At 58.7% G+C, this 21,184-nt stretch overlaps 1 protein-coding gene across 7 annotated transcripts in view; it reads right to left on the reverse strand.

The window, feature by feature from the left end:
- SYT7 (synaptotagmin 7) overlaps positions 1-21,184 on the reverse strand; it is a 56,907-nt gene that overhangs the window by 16,640 nt on the left and 19,083 nt on the right. The window contains exons 2-6 of one of the 7 annotated variants that reach the window (XM_036220980.1): positions 16,195-16,298; positions 12,146-12,225; positions 8,505-8,636; positions 7,383-7,607; positions 3,264-3,632 (exon numbers count right to left, since the gene is read on the reverse strand). In XM_036220980.1, coding sequence (XP_036076873.1) covers positions 3,264-3,632; positions 7,383-7,607; positions 8,505-8,636; positions 12,146-12,225; positions 16,195-16,298 — 910 coding nt within the window. The remainder of the gene's footprint in view (positions 1-3,263; positions 3,633-7,382; positions 7,608-8,504; positions 8,637-12,145; positions 12,226-16,194; positions 16,299-21,184) is intronic. The other 6 variants (XM_016134215.2, XM_036220981.1, XM_036220982.1 and 3 more) reach the window with 6 other exon arrangements.

The following is a 21,184-nucleotide window of genomic DNA, read 5'->3' on the forward strand; positions in this document are numbered from 1 at the left end:
TTGTCAAGGCGTCTCTGGGCCACGGTCAGCTGGGCACACTTGATGCCAGGAGGGGTCTTGGTGGGCACTTCCTCCCCCAGGTCCCTGGACACACAGCCCGTCAGAGGGGAATGGAAGTCCCTTCCGGCGGCTGGTGCGTTTCAGCCACCATGGGCCTTCTCCGGTGTCCCTGTTCTTGGAGATGCAGGGAATAGCCACCAAGGCCTTTGGTTGCAGTTCAGGGGCTGTTCCTGGGAGAAGCAGTCCAGAAATCACCAAAAAAAAAGCAAAGGTGGAGACAGAAAATACGGGAACTTGGCGAGGTCTGGAGAAGCCCAGGCAGGACTCGCAGGAGCCCGTGTCTGCAGCGAGGGCGAACGAGGAGGCGGCGAGACCCGTTTGGGTTTGACATGTGGGCAGCAGCACGGAGGTGGGGGAGAGGCCAGAGGTCAAGTTGTGACAGCTTTAGTATGGCGCCTTCTCAGAGAACCACTGGGGAGCACCTGTGGGGTCACCCGCATTTTCAGGGATAAAAGTGGCCAGCTGCCCCCTCAAAATCATCTGAGTTCATGGGCACTTTCTGGGTGCTTTGTAGAGCGGGCGGGGAAAGCATCTCAAGAAGGGCCGAGGGAAAGATGGCGAACCCGGCGGAATGTTCCAGGCGGGGTCAGGAAGTCAATCACTTTGCCCCTCATCCAGGAGGAGGAGGTATGGGAAAGTAGCCCTCTAGGGCTATTTCCCAAAGAAGTTAGGAAAAAAAAAAACTACAGCCTGCGAGAAATGGCCTCAGGAGGAGGGGGCGGGGCCCGGAGGACTTGGAACGTGGGAGCTAGCAGCGGGGGGCGGGGGAGGGGAGGAAGTTAAGGGGTCGCACTGCCTTCTTCGTCTTTGTATGTCTGTCCCAGGCATGGTTACTCCAGGCTGACACTTGCACTGGCATCCAACTTTTGGGAAACAAGTCCCCCTTTCCTCAGGAGGAATCCTCATTCTTTCTTCTCTGCCCCCCGGTATGGTTTGAGAGTTGGTAAAATTCCATGTGGCTGCTCGGGAGCTGGTTGAGCTGGGGGGGAGGGGAAATCCGGCGAAAACAACATGTTTTTTCCTGGTTAATGCATTTTTTCAGGTATTCCTTTTGCTCTTCTTAAAAAACAAAACGGCTCTTCTGCATAATTTCCCAACTTATCATTCTCTCTGGATCGCAGGCCACGAGGGCAAGAATGGGGGCAAGAGTTGGGGGAGAAGTTGGCGGTGTTGGGGTGGGGGTCACACCCATTAAGCAAGAGGAATGCGTCCTTCTCTGGTGGGGTTATGGGGGGCATCCTGGCTAGACCTCTCACCCCGACCCTCCATCTGAGCCACCAGTGTTTGGGTGAGTAAAAGGCCTCAGACACTAAACTGTAAGGCGGGGTCCAAGGTCAGCAAACTACAGCCTGTGGCTAATGTTTGTAGAGCCCACAAGCCGAGAATGATTTGTACCATTTAAAATCTGATCAAGGCTACATGTGTCCCGCGAAGCCTAAATATTTATAATCTGCCCTTTACACAATGTGCCGACTCCGGCTGTGAGGGACACAAGTGGAGGAGGTGGGGGGTTGGGTGAGCCCTGGAAGTGGCTGGCAGGTGAGGGGCGGGCAGGTGAGGGGCGGGAAGGCTGCGGTGGGCAGAGCGGCATGGACCAAGGATGCTGGTGCAGGAGAGCCACTCGTCAAATCCTGGCTGGCGGGGAGGGGCGGGGGGGTCGTGGTAGGCAGGGAGGAGTTGGTGAACGGGGGCTTTCCTGCAGCGGGCACATTTCTTCCCAGGGCCTGGGGACGGCCCCTGGACCAGTCTGATGGCTGCTAGAAGAGGAGGCAGGGCGACGGCTGTGCCGGGAGCAGCCTGAAGTCAGGAGCATAGAGGGGTGAGAAGTCCGGCCGGCTCGGTTCTGTTCCAGCCACAGCAGAACCAACCTCCTCAACTCTCCTAATGCACGCCAGTGCCACAGCATCTGTCCCAAAACAAACTGTGACTTGGAGGCTGGGAGGCTCTGCTGGGCATCTCGTCTCATGCAGGCATCCAGCTGGATTCCCAAGGGCCCGTGGGCAGGGGAGAGCCCCAGCGGATCGCCTGGAGCGGCCAAGTCCACTCACAGGCAGCATGTCCTGCGGGGCTGGGGCCACAGGCCACTTGCACAGGGTGGGAAGCTGGCGTGGCAGAGCCTCTTCTGTTGGGCGCCTCTGGCAGGAGCAGCACTCCCGTCCGCCCTGGAAATTTGGTCTGGGCTCTCAGCCAGAGAAGCAGTTTGCTCTGAGGGACCCGCTTGCCTTCAGAATCCCCGCATCTTGCCAGTGAGCTAGGTCTTGACCTTGGCCTTCCCCTTCCTCCTCCCCTTCTCCTCTCCCAGGCTTGGTGTGCTGGTCTCCTGCTTGTGAACAGTACTCCTAGGAAAGGCCTGGGCGAGGGAAATAATCCCCAGAGCCTGGAAGGAAGGTCACATTAGGCCCGAGGAGGTGGTGATACCAGAGACAGAAGCCCGGGCCTGCCCTGGGCTCTGAGAGTGAAGGGAGATGCCCGGAAGGATGCTGGGGAGGGGCTGCCCTGAGTGGGGGGCCCCTACTGTCTAGTGGGGGTGGGGGAAGGGGGCCACATGGCTGGGGGAATGGCTAAGGTTAGACACTGGTGGTATGTTCTCAGACCTGCACACTCAAAAGAAGCCTCCGATTTAGAAACAATGTTCTCTGAGGCTTTGGGAGAAACATCCACGGTTTGTCCCTAGGGGATGGGCCATTATGGGAGCCAGGGCAGGAGCTGGAGGACAGGTGGCTACAGAAGGTCAGAGAGGCAGAGGACAGGGCTGGTGGTAGGGACAGGGGAAGTGAGAGCGGGGGAGGAAGGGGGGTGCGGGAAGGTGAGCAGAGTCTGGTTACAGAGACCAGGTTGGGGAGGAGGGGAGGAGAGAGGTCACAGGAGAGGGTGAGGCTGGCGGGGAGGCCACGGGCAGCCTGGGAGGAGACAGATCTGGGGACCTCGGCAGCTTCTGTAGTGTCTCCACTGACTTTTAGGGGTGACCTTCTCTGAGCCCCGAGGCACCAAGGCACCAAGGGTGGGCTGGGGTCCTTGGAGGGGTGGCTCAGATATGGGCTTTAGGCCCGAGCCTCGAGCCATAGGAGACTGGGGAGGGGCGGCTGAGCCGGCCCGGCACCCTGCCCCTGAGATGCGGGGCCAGCGCTCGCTCCCGAGGAGATGTAGGGGAAAGAGGCTGGGTCGGGGAGGTGGGGGTTGGCCCACTCAAGGTGGGGACTTACAGGAAGGATTTCATGTCCAAGCCTCGGTTTCGAATCTGCCCCACCACGTGGTCCCAGCTGCCCGGGTTGGAGCGGCTGCGGCCACCAGCCGCCCGGTACTTGGAGCCTGCAGAGGCGCCCTGCCGAGCCTGGCCCCGGCCATAGGCCCGGGAGTTGGGGCCCGGCACCGAGGCCGTGTGGGCCTGCAGCTGGCCTAGGCTCTGGCTGGTGGTGGGCTGGCTGGGCTGCCGGCCACGCTGGTGCTGGCTCAGCGGCTGCTGCAGGCTCTGCTGCCGCATCAGAGTGCGGGGTCGCTGGCATTTCGGCTCTCCCGTGGAGCTGGGGATAGACTCAAGGGTAGTGGCCGTGGACAGGGTGGAGTCCTCGAAACTTGGGGCAGGTGGAGGAGAGGAGAGAAAGGAGAAGCAGGTGAAGGGATCACAGTGGAGGAGGAAGCCTAGAGCCAGGACTAGGAGGCCCCGTGCAGGGCGCACTCTGCCGGACCTTGCCAGGCCTCCATCACAGTTGTCGCCGCTGCCATCGCTGCCACCACCTCACCCAGGAGGCCACAAGGCCCCGCGCCCACCCTCAGGCCCCCAGGTCGGCCCAGCCCACCCTCTGGCCTTGGCTCAGCTAGCGCCCAAATACCTCCTGTCTGAGCCAACCTCTCGGCTGGTCTGAACGGGCCACGGAAGCTGTGGAGGCGGCTGCGTAGTGAAGGCGGGTCCCCAAGGCCCTGTGGCTGCCTGTCATGTTGGAATGGGAAGAGGTGGAGGGAGCTGCTGCTGCTGCCCTCTCTGGCTGTCTCACTGGGGGACCCCAGGAAAGTCTGCCTCTCTGTTCTAAGTACTGCTGGCCTTTGGAGACACAAGGAAATTCAGGCCAGAGCAAAGTTGGCCTAGTAATGCGTGGTGAGTCAGGGGAAGGTGGCAAATCTTATGCTTTGTCCACAGAGGCTGGGAGTGTCCTCGGGCTCCCAGACCTCTGCTTTGTGGCCAAGGCTGCCTCAAGTTTCAGGATCTGGAGCAGACCTTTGCCCCCCTTCTAGGGTTGCTCTTTCTGAGGTTAAATGTCCCCTCCTGATATCTTGGACGTCTAGCCAGTGGAGGGGACCTTGGAAAGGAGCAGATGAGGTGGGATCCCCAGGAACCACTCGTCTGGCCACTTTGGCACAATTCCGATGGAAAATAGGGTTGACTGTCCTGTCCTCTATGCATTTGCAAGAGGCCACTCACCTCACAGGTCCATCAGCATCTCAGAAAAACGCTGGGATCAGGGTACGGACAGACAGGAGATAGTTAGGACATGGCTGATCAGAGGCAAAATGAGGTCAGAGACCCGGGTTCAAATCCCGTCTCTGCCACTTCCTAACTTTGAGACTTTGGAAAAGTGGGTCCACCTCTTAGTTTCTTCATCTATAAAATGGAGGTGAACATAATCCAAGTTGCCTCTGACACAGGGTTGCCACGGGGCCCTAACGAGGCCGGTCCCAGGGATGTGTGGGACCGTCAATGCCAGCGGTAGCTGCAATTGTCTCAGGAGAGGGAGGTAGGAGGGGTCAGAGAGCCCAGCCTCATGCTTCGTGGGCCAGCTGCCTGCTTCGGGCCCTGGCTAGAGACCTCGGCACACTCGACAGGCAAGGCTAGAGCCTCAGAGGTCCCGACCTCCTCCTGTCCCTGCCCTTTGTCCCAATCCAGTGGCCTGGGGCAGGGGTTGGCAAGATCTGAGCTGTGGGCCACCTGTTTTTGTAAACAGAGTTTTCCTGGAACACAGCCACTGTCATTAACTCACAGGCATATACCTCGTTTTATTGCGCTCCACTTTACTGCGCTCCGCAGATATTGCTTTTTACAGATTGGACATTTGTGACAACCCTGGGTCAAATGAGTCTGTCAGTGTCATTGCTTTTTTTTTTTTTTTTTTTAGCAATAAAGTATTTTTTAATTAAGGTACGTACTTGTCTTTAGACATAATGCTATTGCACACTTAATAGTCTACAGTATAGTGTAAATGTAACTTTTATATGACTGGGAAAGGAAAAAATTCGTGGTCTGAAATGGAACTCCCAATAGCTCCAGGGTTTACCCGAAGGTCCGATTTAAGACTGCTACGGGGCTAGACAGCAGGGGTCAAGCAGTCATAAAAGAGACTGTGTGACTTGCGAAGCCTAAGTATTTCCTATCTGACCATTTACAGGAAAGCTTGCCAACTCCTGATCTAGCACCACGGGGCAGCCACGTACCCCTGAGCTGCCCGAGGAGGGGGCCCCAGGGCCCTTGGAGCCGCTTTCACCACTGCAACCAGACCTCAGCTTTGCTCAACCCCGAGCCTATTCTGAGAACCAAAGGACAACAGTTAGGCTGCCCTGTGGGCCGAGAGAGAGAGAGAGAGAGAGAGAGAGAGAGAGAGAGAGAGAGAGAGAGAGAGAATAGTAAAGAGTGAGTGAAAGAGAGAGAGAGAGAGAGAGAGAGAGAGAGAATATGAATGAGAGAGAGCAGAGAAAAAAGCAAAGCAAAACATGGCTTTAGCTGGGGTCTTGGGACGGGGGGCAGCGGCCTCGCCTGGCTCAGGTGTGGAATTGGGCTACCGCCAGGTGCGGGCCCAGGCCTGGCCTGCCAGGTAGGCCCACAGCTCCTTAGGGGCAGTCTGAGGCAGAAGAAAGACAACACCTGGGCGGCTGCCTCCTCTTCCTTGCTGACCTCATTTTGGTTTCCTATCATATCCAAAATTAGTCCAATTTACAACCTCTCAGTCACAGGAAACTAAAATTGGTTCCTCCAGGCCTGGAGCCAGCAGATGGCATGGAGGCCTCAGCCAGCCTGGAGTCTTGTGGCCGGAGCAGCCCGGAGAGGGTGAGGTGCTGAACCTGGCTGTCGGACAGGGTGCAGGGCTTCCTACTGGGACCCTCCTGCAGCCTGATGTCAGGGGAGAAACTGACTCGTGTTCCCTCAGGCAAACAAGCAAATGAGACCTCAGCACGGTAGGCCTCAGTGGTCCCCATGGTAGGAGTCCCAGGCCTTCTGAAGAGAAGAAGGCTGGCCCAGAATCGAGGTAATGGGACAGCCCAATGGCTAAGAAGGGGTCCAGGCCGCTCCATTAGTTGGGAACAAGGTCGGTCTAATAGCCGAAAATGGAACCTATGTCCCCATGGGTGAGAATGGTCATAGTTCAAATGATTTAGAGCCTGGAAGGGCTCAGCTGTGGGGAAATGGAAGATTCTAAAAGCCAAGATGAGAATAAGGCTGCCCCGCGGTGGAGGAGAGGGGAACGTGCCATCTGCTGCAAATAGGGGCCAGTTCTAGATCCACCGCCCAAGCGAGGGACGGCCGGACTGTCTGTCTGGCAAGCTCAGCCAGCTGTCAGAAAGGAAATGGCAGTTCTGTCTGACATCCAGACCACCCTCACGAGAAAAGAGAAGCTAGCTGGGGCTCGACAACCCAACCTCCAAGAATACAGTCCCAACAGCTGACGGTGGGACAGCCCGCTCACCAAGACGGGGACAGCCAGCGAGGATGGCTGAGACGAGCATGAACCGATGGGGACCGCCCGGCTGTTGACGGTGGGCCTATGTAACAGATGGATTATGGCGCAAGCGAGATGGGGACCAGCCAATGGAGTCACCTGATGGTCGGAAATGGAATGGCTCGACCTCTGGGTCTAGAGCCATCTGCTGGCCGGAAGAGGGAAGGCTCGGTGGTGGATGAGCGGCATAAACACAGGCTGAGAGTGGGCCAGCTCTCCAAGAATGGGATGATGGTCCAGTGGCCGAACAACCACAGGCTTGCTGCTCATGGAGGGGGTGACCTGACAGCTGAAATGGGGCGGCCAGTCAAAGAGGATGGGATGACCCAAGGACGGAAATGAAGCTGCCCTCAGGGCAGAAAATGGAATGACCTGGTCACTGGCAAAGAAAGACTTATGGGGGGGGGGCAGCAGCCAGAGGCCGAGATGTGACACTGTATGGCTGTTAGTCGTGCTCGATGGCAGGGACGATGGGAGTCTGGTGACGTAATGGAAGGAGCCAGGGGCCGAGGACGGCACCGCTGGGGGGCAGCAGCGGGCATGCCAGGGGTCCCGCTGTCGCCCTGGAGGGGGCGGGCCTGAGCTCAAGGCTCCGGCAGCCATGGGGCCATCACTCACTTGGACAAGTTGAGCTTCCCTGCGGCCAGGTGGCTCTGCACCGTCCGCCAGCGGCCTCTCCCCGCCTTGCCACCGCCGCCCGGCTCGCTCGGGGCAGTGCCGCCGCTTCTCAAGGCGTCCTCTCCGGGTGGCGGCACCGGTGCCGGCTTCTCCCCCCGCCGGCCTTCCCGCTCCACCGCCAGCCCCGCCGCAGCGGCCACTTTGGCGCCCGACAGGAGGGTGCCACTGGAGGCACACACGAGGCAGCCGGGCCAGAGGGGCACCGGGGGTGGCGGTGGGGGAGAGAGGGCAGGCCACAGGTGGGGGTGGGGGTGGGGTAGAAGAGGAGGAACAACAATAACAGATAAAAGGAAGAAAGAGACAGTGAGAGAGGAGGAGAGAGACAGACAGACAGGAGACAGAGAGAGAGAGAGAGAGAGAGAGAGAGACATCAGCACTGCAAATGGGTTAACAGCGGAGCCTGCGGAGAGGAGAGGGGACGGGGCTGGGGGTCGGAGAACAACGCACCACGACAACGGAGGGGGGGCCCCTCCCCACCGCCTGGGGCAGGGGCGGCGGGGGTGGGGGGAGGGCAGCCACCTCCAACTCTATCCCACAGGACAACGAAGGGTTAACGACGGAGGAAGAGCGGGCTGTCCAGGCCAGGAGGCCCCCAGGCAGGGAGAGAGAGAAAGCCGTGTTAGTCAGAGTTCATCACCACCACCACCATCACCGCCATCGCCACCACCTCCACGACCGACCACCGACCACCACCACCACCGAGCAGCCAGGGCAGCAGCACACGGGGAGGAAAAGCTGAGCCACACCGGGAAGGAGGGACCAAAACGGGCAACCCCATCCTGACTGCGCAGAGGGGGCGGGGCCGTGGGGACCAGCTGGGGGCCGGTGTGGCTGCGCCGAGGGGGCTCTCCTGCGTGGCTGGCCCTGGGGCGGGGACGGGAGAGGGGCAGGCAGGCGAGGTGGGGCAGGAGGGGTTGCTCGTCTCCATGGTCAGCCTGCCCATGGGTGCATGGGTGGGGGAGGGGGGAGGAGAGCCGGAAGGGGAGAAGTGAGGGGCCGGGAGGGGGAGGAGGGCGTGCGCGGATACTCGTACATATGATCAAACCAGGTAAAGTCACTCACTTGAGGGACAGTCGTGGGTCGCCATAAGGGGCGTAGGGTGAAATGTTTAGAATAAACTCCTTGGGAGGGTAGGAGCTCCATTTCTGCTGCACTGTGCTCTCATTGTTATTCCAAAAGTCTCTGTCTAGATCGCTGGAGGGGCAGAGAGAGAGGGGAGAAAACAGGGAGATACAAGAAGAAACAAGAACTGCCAGTCCTGGGGGCCGAGGGGCTGGGCTGGGCACGCGGAGGGCGGGGCGGGCCAGGGTCGGCTCCTGCGGGAGGAAAGAGGCGGGCGGGCGCGCGGCCGGCGCCCCTCGCACACGCACACGCACACGCACACACTCGAGGGTGGGAGAAGCCGTGCGGAGAAGAGGCGAGCCGCAGGTGGGCCACTGGAGCCTCGTACCCTGGGAAGCTGGTGGGAGAGAGAAAGATGGTGAGAGAGGAGGGGGGAGGGGCGGGGCTGGGGCGAAGGCCCGGGGTGGAATGCGGGGGGGGGGGCAGGGAGGATGAGAGGGTGCTGGTGTCTGGCTGTAAGGAGCTGAAAGGTAGATCAGACCCTGCGGCCAACTTCCTGAGGGCCCATTCCGCCTCGGCTTCAGTCTCCCTGCCCGTCAAACCAGAAGGCTGGCTGTAGCTGCTAAGCCGTCAGCTATGCCAGGGCAAGGTGGAGGCCCCCGTTCTGGAAGACGGGAGGTTCTCCCCTCCTCTATCCACGTCCACCGAGCAGCTCCTGGGGCAGGTCTATCTTTCTCTTCCTTTCACTGGCCTGAGGTCCCCCAGCTGCTTCTGCTCTCCCCCTATCAGGAAAGGATGGGATGCGCTGGCCTCAGACCCTGGGATCTCAGCTGAGCTGGAGACCCGCTCTGCTCATTGCAAATGTGGTGGTTGGGTCACCTCCCCAGAAAAGGGAAGCGTCTCCAGGCCTCTGACCTTACTGAGGGTGTGACCAGGGTCACAGGGAGCCTTCCGGTCCTCTGTTCTGGGGCCTTGTATGAAGGGAGCCGGCCCTTCTCTGGCGGAACAATGGGCAGACTCAGCCTCGGCTCCTTGGCAGGTACCTGGCCTGGCAGCCTCTCCCTGTGCCCCTGTCCCTCTCCGAGGTGGAGCTGGTTGGCTTGGAAGAAATCCTCTGCCTCAGCCTCCCCACCCTCTCCTGCTCTGTGACGTGTCGTACGGAAGCAGGCATGCTAGCTGCACAGAGGCCGAGGAGATTTCTATGGTGGGAGCGCAGCAGAAGCCTCAGCTGCCAAAAGGCCTGGCCTGGAAACCCTGGAGCCAAGGACAAGGTTGACCTAGACCTTGGTTCTCAAGCTCGGACTCGGGGAACATAGGCAAGAGAGACGGGGAGAAGCTGAGCTGCCCCACGGGGCCCCTTTGGCCTCCCTGGTGTGGACACAGTCTCTGTCTAGAGTGCACCAGGGTTCAAAGCCACAGCCCTTGGCCAGCTCACAGGGGCAGCGGAGGCCAGGGATGGGAGGCCCTCAGTGGCAGGAGGCCCCATCCCTGGGGAGGCTCCCTCGACCTACCAGAGACATCCCTTGGTCCCCCTTCCCAGTGTAACAGAGAGATGGAGCAGTTGGAAGGCCTCTCCCCACCCCCAAAGTCAAGGGCCATCCAACCCTAGGTCCTGGAGAGAAAGATCCACCTAGGGTCATCACTGCCAGGCTGGTCTCCCACCCTGAGTCCCAAGGGGCTCCAGGGTCCCTTGGGTTGTCCGCTGCAGCACTGGAAAAGAGGATCTTTAATTAAGTTTGCGAAACACTAATTCCTTTAGTGCAGGACTTCTCAGAGCCTTTAAGGTATTAATGAATATCTGTGTCTCCGAGAGGGAGAGAGTGTGCAGTGTTTCCCAAACTTAGTTGGTCATGGAACCCTTGATTTGTGGAACATCTACTAATCATTTATGGAGTATGATAGCTCTGAGGAACACAGTTTGGGAAGCACTGATGAAGAATGCAGCTTCCCAGCACTTTTGATAAGCCAGTCCCTTTAAAGGAGGTCCCAAGCCCAGGAGGAGATTGTGCCGTGAGTGGGTAAACCCTACTTCCTGCCACTTCCCCAGCTTTGGGGCCTGGCAAGGGGAAAAGGTCTAAAGGTCTAGGAACCTGGGGGCAGGTAGACAAGAAGGGTGGCTTCCTTCCCCTGGGGCAGAGGGTCTGACAGCTCAGCAGGGTGGGAGGGGGGCAGGCGCTGCAGGGCTGCAGAGAGGCGGGGAGCAGCCCACTGTGGCCCTTGTTTTGTCATAGAAAGCCCTCATGGGTGCTGTCCCAGTCTGCAGGGCCCTGCTGCCCACCCTGTTGCCTACCCAACCCCCTGTGGGGAATCCCGCCTCCTCTCATGGGCCCTTTCCAGGACTCCTGGTCCTGCTACACAATCGTCTATCCAGGAAGGTTATGGTCACCTGGCAAAGACGGGCCCCCTGGCCCAGACCACGGCTGCAGACTCAGTTAGGGGCCTGGCCTGGAGGCGGCACAGGTGCCGGGCTGGGCTCGTGCTCCCTCCACGTGCTCCCGCCACCTTCAGAAAGCCTGGAGCCTGGCTCTGCAATAGCCCCTGAGACCTGCCAGCTCTGGCTTTGAAGACTGGAGAGAGTGTGCAACCAAGCCCAGCTTCAAAGGCTTCCCCTGGCCTCCTCCAGAGCATCCTCCCCACCCCCGCCCTCGGCCTGGCCCACCCCTCCACTTACCCGCCCCCTCCCCCCCCACAGACACACTCCCACAGCTTCTGTGAAGGCCCGAACAGGATCAGAGCAAGAGATGAAGAAAGAGGAGGGGGCAAGGCGGGCCAGAGAGGGAAGTCTCTGGGAGCGAGGGAGAGGAAGGAGAAAAGTGGGAAGAAAGGGATAAAGGTGGACAAGAGAAGGGCAGCGGGGAGGGGGGGAAGAAGACGGGGTGGAGGACTGGGTGGGCTGGGGCTGCTCCACTTTGGGCAGAGCCCCTTGGCTGGCCGGCTAAAACGGAGGGGCCCCCAGCTCTACCTCGGCCTGACAACCTGCCCACGAAGGGGAAGAAGGGGCCGAGGCCATTGGCCAGAGGGCACAGAGTCCTCTAGAGAGAGTCCCCCATTCCCAGAGCCCCCAGCCAGGCGGGACAGGGGCGCTTCTCCTGGTATGTCTCAGTGACCCTCAGCAAGGGGCTGGCCCGGGTGGTCCACAGGGGGAGGCAGACCTGCTTATGTGAAGAGGCCTCTCAGAGCAAAATGGGAAAGCTGGGCGAGTCGGACGGAGGCAGCAAGACATGCAGCAGGGACCAGGGGTGATGGAGGAGGGGAGTGGCCCGCCACTGGGCCTGCCCTCCCTCCCGGTCGCCCTGAGAACACTGATGGGTCTGAGACAAGAGCAGGGGAGCTGGGCGGGGGCTGGGCACGGTGTGTGTGACCGGAAGTGGGGACGGATGAGGGCAGAGGCAGGCAGCGCTGGGAGAGCAGCCGGAAAACAGGGCTGGGGGGCCCTGGAACACTGTGCGGACTTAGGGGGCACAGACAGAGAAGGTGGAGCCCTAGAGCCACCCTGGGGTGCGGCGTGGGGAGAGAGCTTGGCACCAGGGTGTGGGGGAGCTGACGTGCGTGTGCGTGTGGCCAGATCTGGGGAAGGGCAGAGGAGCTCCTCCCACCTGGGCTGCCGGTATGCCCCCCCAAACTCGCAGCCTGGCACCTACTTGATGGCCTTCTTCTCACTGCGCCCACGCCCTGAGTCTGGCGTGCCCACCGTCTCCAAGGAGTTCTTGTAGCGTTTGCCCTGTGGAGACAGCAGCAGGTCACTCCCGGGACACAGCGCGGCACCCTCCCTGCCTCCCCGGCGAGCCCCCACACGCCCCCACCCCCGGGAAGGAATGCAGACTGGAGCCTCATGGAGCACTAAGAGCTGCCTGGCCCCCTTGACCTGTACCCCATCCCTGACCCTGGAGATGGGGCCCCTCCTGTCTGCCTGTCTCCTGGGGCTCTGGCCCGGCTCCCAGAAACACATCTCCCTCTGCCACAGACAGACGGCTCTCAGGCGCCTGGCCACATCACGCTGGCCACGTCACCGCCCCCAGATGGTGGGGGTGGCATCCTGCAGGGCAAGGTTGGCAATGGCCAGTGATGTGAGCCTTGGGGGCTGAGAGAGGCTCTGTGCCCAGTCCTGCCCAGGCTGTGTGCCTCGCTGTCTGGGGGTTGCCCGGGGTCTCTGCGCCCCGGGCTGGGAGGCAAGGCGAGGCCTGAGTACTCTCCTTTGTAGGAAGGCGGTCTTGGAAAGGGAGGCTGGGCCTCTGAGTTCCCCCCAGAGTTCCTCACACCAGCAGGAGTCGGAGGAGGGGAGGGGCAGGTGGGGGCACCAGGTCCCTGGCTAGAGGCAGGGCCCTGGCTGCAGCGGTGACTGGGCCTGCTGCCTGGAAGGTGAGCGCCATTCACCTTCTCGGTTTGGGTTTCTAAATTTAGCTGATGCAGAGCCCGGCACCATTAACGTTCCTGGCTGCCACCAAGCATCCTCGGGCACTCCCATGGGCCTGGCCTAGGCCCAGGGCTGATGTGGGTGTCAGGGCGGTAGGGTCTGTGCAGGGGCCGGGGCTGCCCCCTAGTCCATTCTCCCACTGGGCACTGGCCTGCCCCTGCCCAGCCAAGTAGGGACACACACACACGCACACACACGCACGTTTCCCCAACATCCAGTCACGTGCACCGATACCACAGCCACAACAGCCAATTATTCCATTCTCCCTAAAGCAAAACAAAAGCCACACAGCCGCGTGCCCCGGCCTCCCTGCCAGCTGCAGCCCTGTCCCAGGCATGGGGCCGCCTGCTCAGGGGAATGGCAGAGGCGGCGCAGTGGTGCGCCCCTGAAGGTGCGGGGGGCCCTCATTCCACCTCCAGCTCCCCTGTGTCTCAGGGGCACCAGGGTCCTGGGCCCAGCAACGTCGCATGTGCCCCGTGTCACTGTGGTCAGGTCCCTTGCCTTCTCCGGCCTCCTTTGCCTCCCTTCTGAAATGATGTGGTGTCACGGGGTGAGCCCCAGGCCCCTCACGCGTCAGGGTTCTCGTCACGGATATTATTTTCCTCCTTACTTCAGAGCCCTGGGAATGTCGCCCCCAATGGCAGGGATTGTATGGCCTCTGGCACTTGGTGTGGAACCTGGTAACCAGCAGTTCTCAAAACCATCAGCTGGAAGCACCCCTCTAGCGCCCCATGTACCCCGCGGTCCACGCTCCAGGTGTTGCCTCTGAGCCAGAACTTTGAGTTAAAAAACAAGGCTGCTGGATCCTCTGGGCCAGCGAAACTGCCTTTTCTCAGCTCCATCTCTGATCCCTCCTATCATTACAGAAGTTCAAACCTCAAGCAAATCCTAGTTTCAACGGGGGCGATCAGGGCCTGAAGGCCTCCATGGTGGCCAACGGCCCTTCTTGGCCACCATGAAGGGAGCCCTGCCCCCCCCCCCCAATTCTCTAGTACTTCAGCCAGTGTGGGGCCCCTGCTGAGGGGACTCTCCAACCCTACCCCTCACCTCCTCTCCTCTTTCTTCCTAGTCTTGACAGGGAATTTGACCCGATAAGCACCCCCTCCTGAGGCTGGTCTGTTGCCCTTCCTCAAGGCCAGGCATGGCTGAGGTGGGCTGCCCACAGTTCACCCAAGGTGGCCTTTCCTTCCACAGCTCAGAGAACCTTTGCCTCAGGTGGCAACTGTCACTGCAGCAGGAGTTGGGGTGCTATGGGGGACAGGAACTAGGGCATGACTTGATTTGGGAGATGGGTAAGTTAATGGGGTAAGGATAGGAGCCCTCGGTGGGGTCCAGCAGCCTATATCACCAGCCTGCTCATCAGAGAAGGAGCTGGCCACGCTGATCCAGAAAAAGCCAGCAGGAGATTAAGAAAGTTATTAATGTTTGGAAATGGGATCTGGGCTGTCAGGGTATCATGTCACTGCTGCTGAGGGGACAGGCAGGCAAGGAGAGCCCAGCAACTGTGCAAGGGGCATTTTAAAGCCTCTTCCAATAGAGCACAGAGACAATCTGGGCAAAAGCCCCCTGGCTTCTGTGACCCAGGGCTGGGGCAGGGGTCGAGGGGCTTGGGCAGCTCAACGGATCCAGTCAAAAAGGACACTGTGGCCTAGACCCTGGGGAACTTCAAGGCAGGGAGGAGGGCTGGGCCAGGGGAGCTTTTCCATCTCTCAGCAGCCCACTTGCTATGAAAGCTGTCATCTTCGAACTCCTGTCCCAGGTGAGGCACGTGCGCGCGCGCGCGCACACACACACACACACACACACACACACACACACACACACTGCAGCACTTACCAGGGGAGACAGGGCTGGGACAGTGGGGCAGACATACAGGTTAGCTCATTCGGGGACCTGATGAGATAGTACACGTCCCACGTGCAAAGGTGAGCAGGCACATTCCCACTGCACCCATACCCTCAAAGTCAACACACAAAGACTCCCACTCAAGGTCACCAGCAGTGCCTGCTCACACAACTGCCTTCAAAGAAACAGATGGACAGAGAGCCTAACAGACCGAAAAGGGTATACAGGGCTACAGTGCTCAGCCACACTTGCATACAGAGGCACGTGGCCGAGCTCCATACTCCACCTCCCCAGAAATTCTGAGGCAGACACAGCCACGGGAGATCCAGGAACAATGCGAGGCAGGCAGCCTGGCTCTCCTTGCATGCAGAGAGCCGCTGGGTCTCTGCACACACTCCGAAGGAGCTGCCTGAAGCTGTCTATCCCAGGATGGAGAGTCATGCTCCCAATTCCTGAGTTTGCCTTTCTTGAAGGAGGCATGCTGGGTCCTCATCCAGGGGCGTCTGCCCCTTCTCTTCCATAGGAGTGGGGTGTGAAGCCCCCACCCACACAGTGCCCACAGCCACAGCCCGTCCCCCTTGTCCTTAAGGCTCCTCTTTGACTGGGCAGGGAGAGAATGGGGCTCCTAGATGTGGCACCCACTCCCACGCTTCTCAACCTGGGGATTGGAGGGTATCTGCCAGGGACCCTTCTTCACCTAACCCTGGGAAAGGTCCCACAACCGGAACGCCTCCCGGCGCACCTTCGGGGATGCCCCCTGCAACCCCACAAAGTCCCCACCACACTTCTGGGCTGGGGCGGCAGGATCCGGGATGATTAGGGTCTCGTGGGGCGGCCGCCCTCTGGGAGCTGCGGGCTGCGGACAGGCAGCTCAGCTCAGCTCTCCCGCCCAGCGCCCTCGGTGATGAATTTCCCTCCTGACGTCTCGTTACTTATTGATGGCCTAATCCTGCTCGTTAATTCCCCAGCTCTCGTTAAAAATGAAAAGAAGCCGTTTGTGCTTGTACAAACCCGGAGGATCAGGATGGATGAGAGGGCGCTGGGGGTGGGGCGGGGCGGGCGCCGCCGCCTCATTGGCCAAGAGACACGGCTCGGCCACGCCCAGCCCTGGGGGAGGGCAGCGGCCAGCGGGGAGGGGGCCTCGATTCTCAGTCTGCGCGTGTGTGTCTGCGGCTTTTTCTGCAGGAAGCCGGGCGTGTGTGCGTGGAGTTGAGAGCTTGTTAATGCCTATGAGACCCACGTCTGTCCACGAGTGTCCCTAGGTGTGTGGCTCATAGAGGGCCAACACCCAGGCAAATGCAGGGCGTGCATGCGGTGTGAATTCCTACGCGCAGGTGTGCCTGCCTACATGGGCAGGTGGGTCACATGCTTGTGCTCGTGGGGGACGGGGTGCAGAGCCAGGCCCCGCCCCGGGGCCCCCAGGAGCCTCACCAGTTTGCGCTGACACCAGTGGCAGAGGCCGCAGAGGACAACAGTGACGCTAAGGCTGACGGTGATGATGGCAGAGACCAGCAGGACATCGCGGGTGGGCGCCCCTGGGGAGGACATGGGCAGGTCAGATCCTCACTGGCCAGGGCTGGCCACTCTCCCTCAGCCCAGAGGCCCCCAGAACCACCCCCCTACCCTTTCACCTGCGCCCCACACTGGGAGCTCTGAGCAAGTTCTACTCCCAGTTCTTTTTAGCTGGCTGACCTTGGGATGTCCCTCTCCCTTTCTGTGCCTTAGTTTCCTCATCTGTAAAATGGGGTGACTGTGCCAACTGACACCTCTCCTGGTCTCTCCCTGCATGGGCCCTGTGTGAACCAATGGGATCAATACCATCCCCCAAACTTGACATCCTCAAAAGGAGAGGCCAAGTGTGCCCGTAGCCCAGCCAGGCTTCTCAGGCCCTTTGAATCCCCTTAAAATAGCCACTGCTTCTTTAAGGCCTTCCTGCCCAGCACTCTGCCATGCCCCCACCCCATACTAAGCTACAACTCCAGCTGAATTTGCCTGAAGGGTTGTTATCTCCTGCAGTCCCTCTGAGGTCATCTGCCCTATGGGCACTAGCAGACCTTCCTAAGTGCCTGGCCAAGACTCAAGGAGGAAATCTCTGGAACCCTCTTATCAGCCCTCACTCCCTTTAGCCCAGCTTTCCGTGGCTGGAAGCCCACCACACGCCACGCCCCCTCATCCCTCCGTCCCTGAGCTATCAGCTCATCGTTTACGATCTTGTAACCGCTGGAGAGGCGGCTTCCTCTCCAGGAGCTCAGGGTCCTATACTTCAGGAGTGGAAATGCTCAGAGACCTGTCCTGGGAGGAAAATCCCAGGTTTCTGTGCAAACTGCACCTCTTGCTCACTGTGTGGCTTTGGACGAGTCACATAACTACTGTCTTCGTCCCTGCAATACAGATTAAACCTCCTCCCTGCCTTCTCACAGGTGGTTGTAAACACGAGCCCAAACCAAACACCAAACGTAAAGAAGGCAAAACTTGACCAGAAATGATAGTGTGGGGGAGTCGAGCAGGAAACGGCATAGATTACGTGTGCACTGTAAATATGTTGCACTGGGATGTGTCCTCAAGTCAAGGAGCCACTGTTTATTTACAGAGAAGCCTGTGTGGGCTTTTTGGTGCTAGTGACAGTGGTAATTAAGAGCTGGCAATAGCAGTCTGGTCCTGGTTCCTGTGGTTTTAGCTTCTGGGCTCCAACTTCTCTTGCTTTGCTGTGGGGCCTCCGGAGGAGGGCCCAGAGGTCATCCTCAGCTCTCAGGACCCCCAGGGCTGCCTCCCACCCCCATGTCAGTGCCACAGACACCTGGTTCACTACCCACTCTCTCTAGAATCCTGCTTGGGCCCCACCTCTCCCTCCTCAATTTCCTGAGCCTCCCAGCTGTGGGAAAAGACCACCCTCATCTGGCCCCCATCTATCTACCAGCCAGGCCAGCTAAACTTTCTCTTGTCCTGAGTCTGCAGCCTCAGCCCCCAGGAAGGTCCTGTATCCCTGTTCACTGTCAACATCAGAGCCCACAGCACTGGGGAGTTCTGACCCGGACAATCTGTAGACACCAAAGAACGGGTCCTGCCCTTCCCTCCCCTGGGTGGAGGAGCACGTCTACATCCGCCAAAGTTCTCAGGCCAAAGTAGGGGGCCTCCATCTTAAACCTCCAGGCTTCTGAGGGACGGGGTGGGGACGAGTGGGGAGAGTGATGGCCATAATACCGCAGGCATGCGACCAGGGCCCCAAGATGCAGGACAGGACAGCGGTAAGGGGATGAGCAAGGGTGCCTCGGAGAAGGGGGCCCGCGCTTCTTCCCGCTCTCTTCAGGAACTGTCCCTGCACCAATGGGAGGGCCTGGGCGTGTCTCCAGGAACAGCCCCTGCACCAATGGGAGGGCCTGGGCGTATCTCCAGGAACTGCCCCTGCACCAATGGGAGGGCCTGGGCGTGTCTCCAGGAACAGCCCCTGCACCAATGGGAGGGCGTGTGGCGTGGGTTGCTGAACTCCCTTTCCGGTAAAGTAAATTCCATTCTTGGGCTGAGCTTTCTTCAACTGCTACCTATTGAGAATCTACCAGGAGGCACAGGGGACAGGCAAGAATTCAGCTAATCGTTTCTTAGCATGTTGGATGCTCCAGAACCAGCAAGTGGCAGCACACCGGCCTGGGGCACCAGCCTCCAAAACACCCAAGAAAAGGCCCAAGGTTGAGTACAGCCTCTGCCTCTTTTTTCAAAAAATAAAAAAAAAGGATTTATTTATTAAAAAAAATATATATATTCTTTTAAATTTATTTTTCAATTGTAGTTGACAAGCCTCTACCACTTAACAGCTGTGTGGCCTTGGACAAGTGTCTTAACCACTCAGTGTCTTCATTTTCTTTTATAAAACGAGGATAAAAACGGCATCCCTCCATGGGATTGTTGTTGGCACTCAATAGACAGGTGTTACTGCCGGGGTCGTCGGTGTCAGTTTTGTCACAGGTGTAAACAGAGGGGCACTGGGAGCATGAATGAAGAAGTGATTGCTGGACTAGGGAGAGATCTGGGAAGGCTCCCCTGAGGAGGTGGTATTTTGGTGTGATCTTGGGCATGGGGGTGAGGTGAGGGTAAAGGGAACAGCAAGAGCAAAGTCAAGGAGCGGGTAAGAAGTGTCAGGCACGCTGTCTGAGGAGTTGGACTAAATTATGGAAAGTGAAGTGTGGAGACCAGGCTGGGGATGAGGGGAGGGACCTGGTGCAGAAGGGGCTTGTCTCTCAGGCTGAGGGGCTTGTTGTATGAGAGGCCATGGGAGTCATGGGAAGTTTGTGAGCAGCGGGTGAGTGAGACCAGAGGAGGTGTCAGCAAGCTCATGACCTAGTCATCGTCTTGCTGTGGCAGAAGGTTTCCTCTCCACACACACAGCTCCTGGCCATGGGGCAATTCTCAAAGGGGTCACCCCCTGACGCTTCCTCCCCTCTTTGCCAAACAAGGTCCTTTTCAAAAGCTGCTTGTTAACCTCTGCTGTAGGCTGGAGAGCCCCTTAAGACAGAGCCTGTCAATCCCAGAAGCCAGTGGGCACCCTCTGAATGGTCCCCAGAGACCCCAGGGAATGCCCATCGTAAGCGATGAGCTTTCCGTGGCATGCAGAATGAGCACTGGGCTTGGAGTCTAGGAGAAGTAGGCTGAAGCCCTATTCTGGTCACTAACCCACTATGTGGCCGTGGACAAGGCGTTCCATCTCTCGGAGGTCAGTGTTTTCATTTGCGGAAGATCTGACCCTTTCCCACTCTGATGATGAGCAGGTGTTCTAGGTGTTCCAATTGAGATAACAGCTTGGTCCTCACAACAACTGAGGTAAGCATTATGGTTATCCCCATTTTATAGATGGGGAAACAGAGGAACAGAGCGGTCAAGTACCTTGTCCAAGGTCATTCAGATAGGTGGTGGAGCCAGGGTTTGAACCCGGGCAGTCTGGCTCAGAGTCTGCACTCTGCTTGGAGTGCTCTTGGGATCCCCTAGGGTTCCCAGGAGTTTCACAGGGGATATGGAGGTGGATGCTGAGTGGATGAGGTTGTGATCTCTCAAGCCCTCTTCAACCAAAGTAGCATCATTTCCCTGTTTCAAATCTTGGACTTTTGCAGACAATTCCATTTGAAGAAAGAGATATGTTGCTAAGGAAAATTGAGCCCCTGGGATTGGCGACCCTGGGATCGCTCTGCAGCATGGGTGGATGCCATCATCTTCTAGACAGCTGACTCCTTCCCTCCAAGATCCCCAGGCCCCTAGGCATCCCCCAAACAGCCCTTGAAGCAAGGGTGAAACAAACACTTGCCATTGCAAATTGTGTTTATGCTGTGAACAAAAGTGACAAGATGTCCTCAGCCAACACGTGATATTGCCATCAAGGGGAACAAACATGTTCTCACCTGCCAGCCAGAGTGAAACTATTCCCAGAGCATAGAGTCACCATGTCTCAGGATGAAAGAGACCTCGGAAGTCACGGGGTTCGGCCCCATCAATCCACGAACCCCCTGGATAGCCTCATTGGTGACAGGAAGCTGCTTCTGCAGGAGGAGAGTCCTCCGTGGATGGGCATAGTTAAGGAGGGCTGCTGTGCCTTGCACTGAGCTGAATCTGTCCCCCTAGAACTTGCCCTCATGGTCCTATGCTTGCCCTCTGGATCTGCTGAGAACGAGTCGGCTCCCTCTGCCACATGACAGGCCTTCAAATCCTTGCCGACAGCTCTCATGTCCCCTTCTAGTTTTCTCTAGGCAAAGCTGTCCCAGCCCTTCTAAACCCTTCCTCCGATGACATACATGGTTTCAAGTCCCCTTAGCGTCAGCATATTAATATTTGGGGAAAGAAAATATTGCAGCCCTAGTCAGCCTTTTGACAGAGCTGAATTCCACGACCTATCCTGAGGCAGAGGAGATATCCTGGGCCCCAGGGGGTGAGACAGACAAGGGCAGACAGATGACATCAGGAGACCTGGGAGGCAGGGTGAGCCAGGAGCCAGGAGAAACAGGTCTCCTAGGTCCAATCCCAGAGGCATCCTGGGAGTGAAGTGTGAGCTCAGGCACATCGCTGCCCCTCTGCCCAGGCCTGTGGCAGGCATGTCAGCCGATTAGCGCTCAGGATTAATGATAATCTAACAGAGCCCTGCAGACTTCGCCAATCCTGTGGGTAGAACCTATGCTCCTCATCATGCCACTCCCCAGTGAGCTCTCAACGTAAAGCCTGTGTGCTCCAGGAGGTGGCCCACTTCTTAGGGTAGACAAGGTGCTCACACACAGGCTTCCCCTCTAGTATGTCGGCTCCATGAGGGCAGGGCTTGCTGTCCTGTTCACCGCTGTCTTCCCGGCACTGAGGACGGAGCGGAGCAAATGGTAGGTGCTCAATAAAATCTTGTTGAAAGAATGAGTGAGGAAGAATCCTAGACCTCTAGGAATAATAACAGAGGCTG

This window comes from Rousettus aegyptiacus, unplaced genomic scaffold, assembly GCF_014176215.1.
Source record: "Rousettus aegyptiacus isolate mRouAeg1 unplaced genomic scaffold, mRouAeg1.p scaffold_m13_p_5, whole genome shotgun sequence".
Classification (NCBI taxonomy): Eukaryota; Metazoa; Chordata; class Mammalia; order Chiroptera; family Pteropodidae; genus Rousettus; species Rousettus aegyptiacus.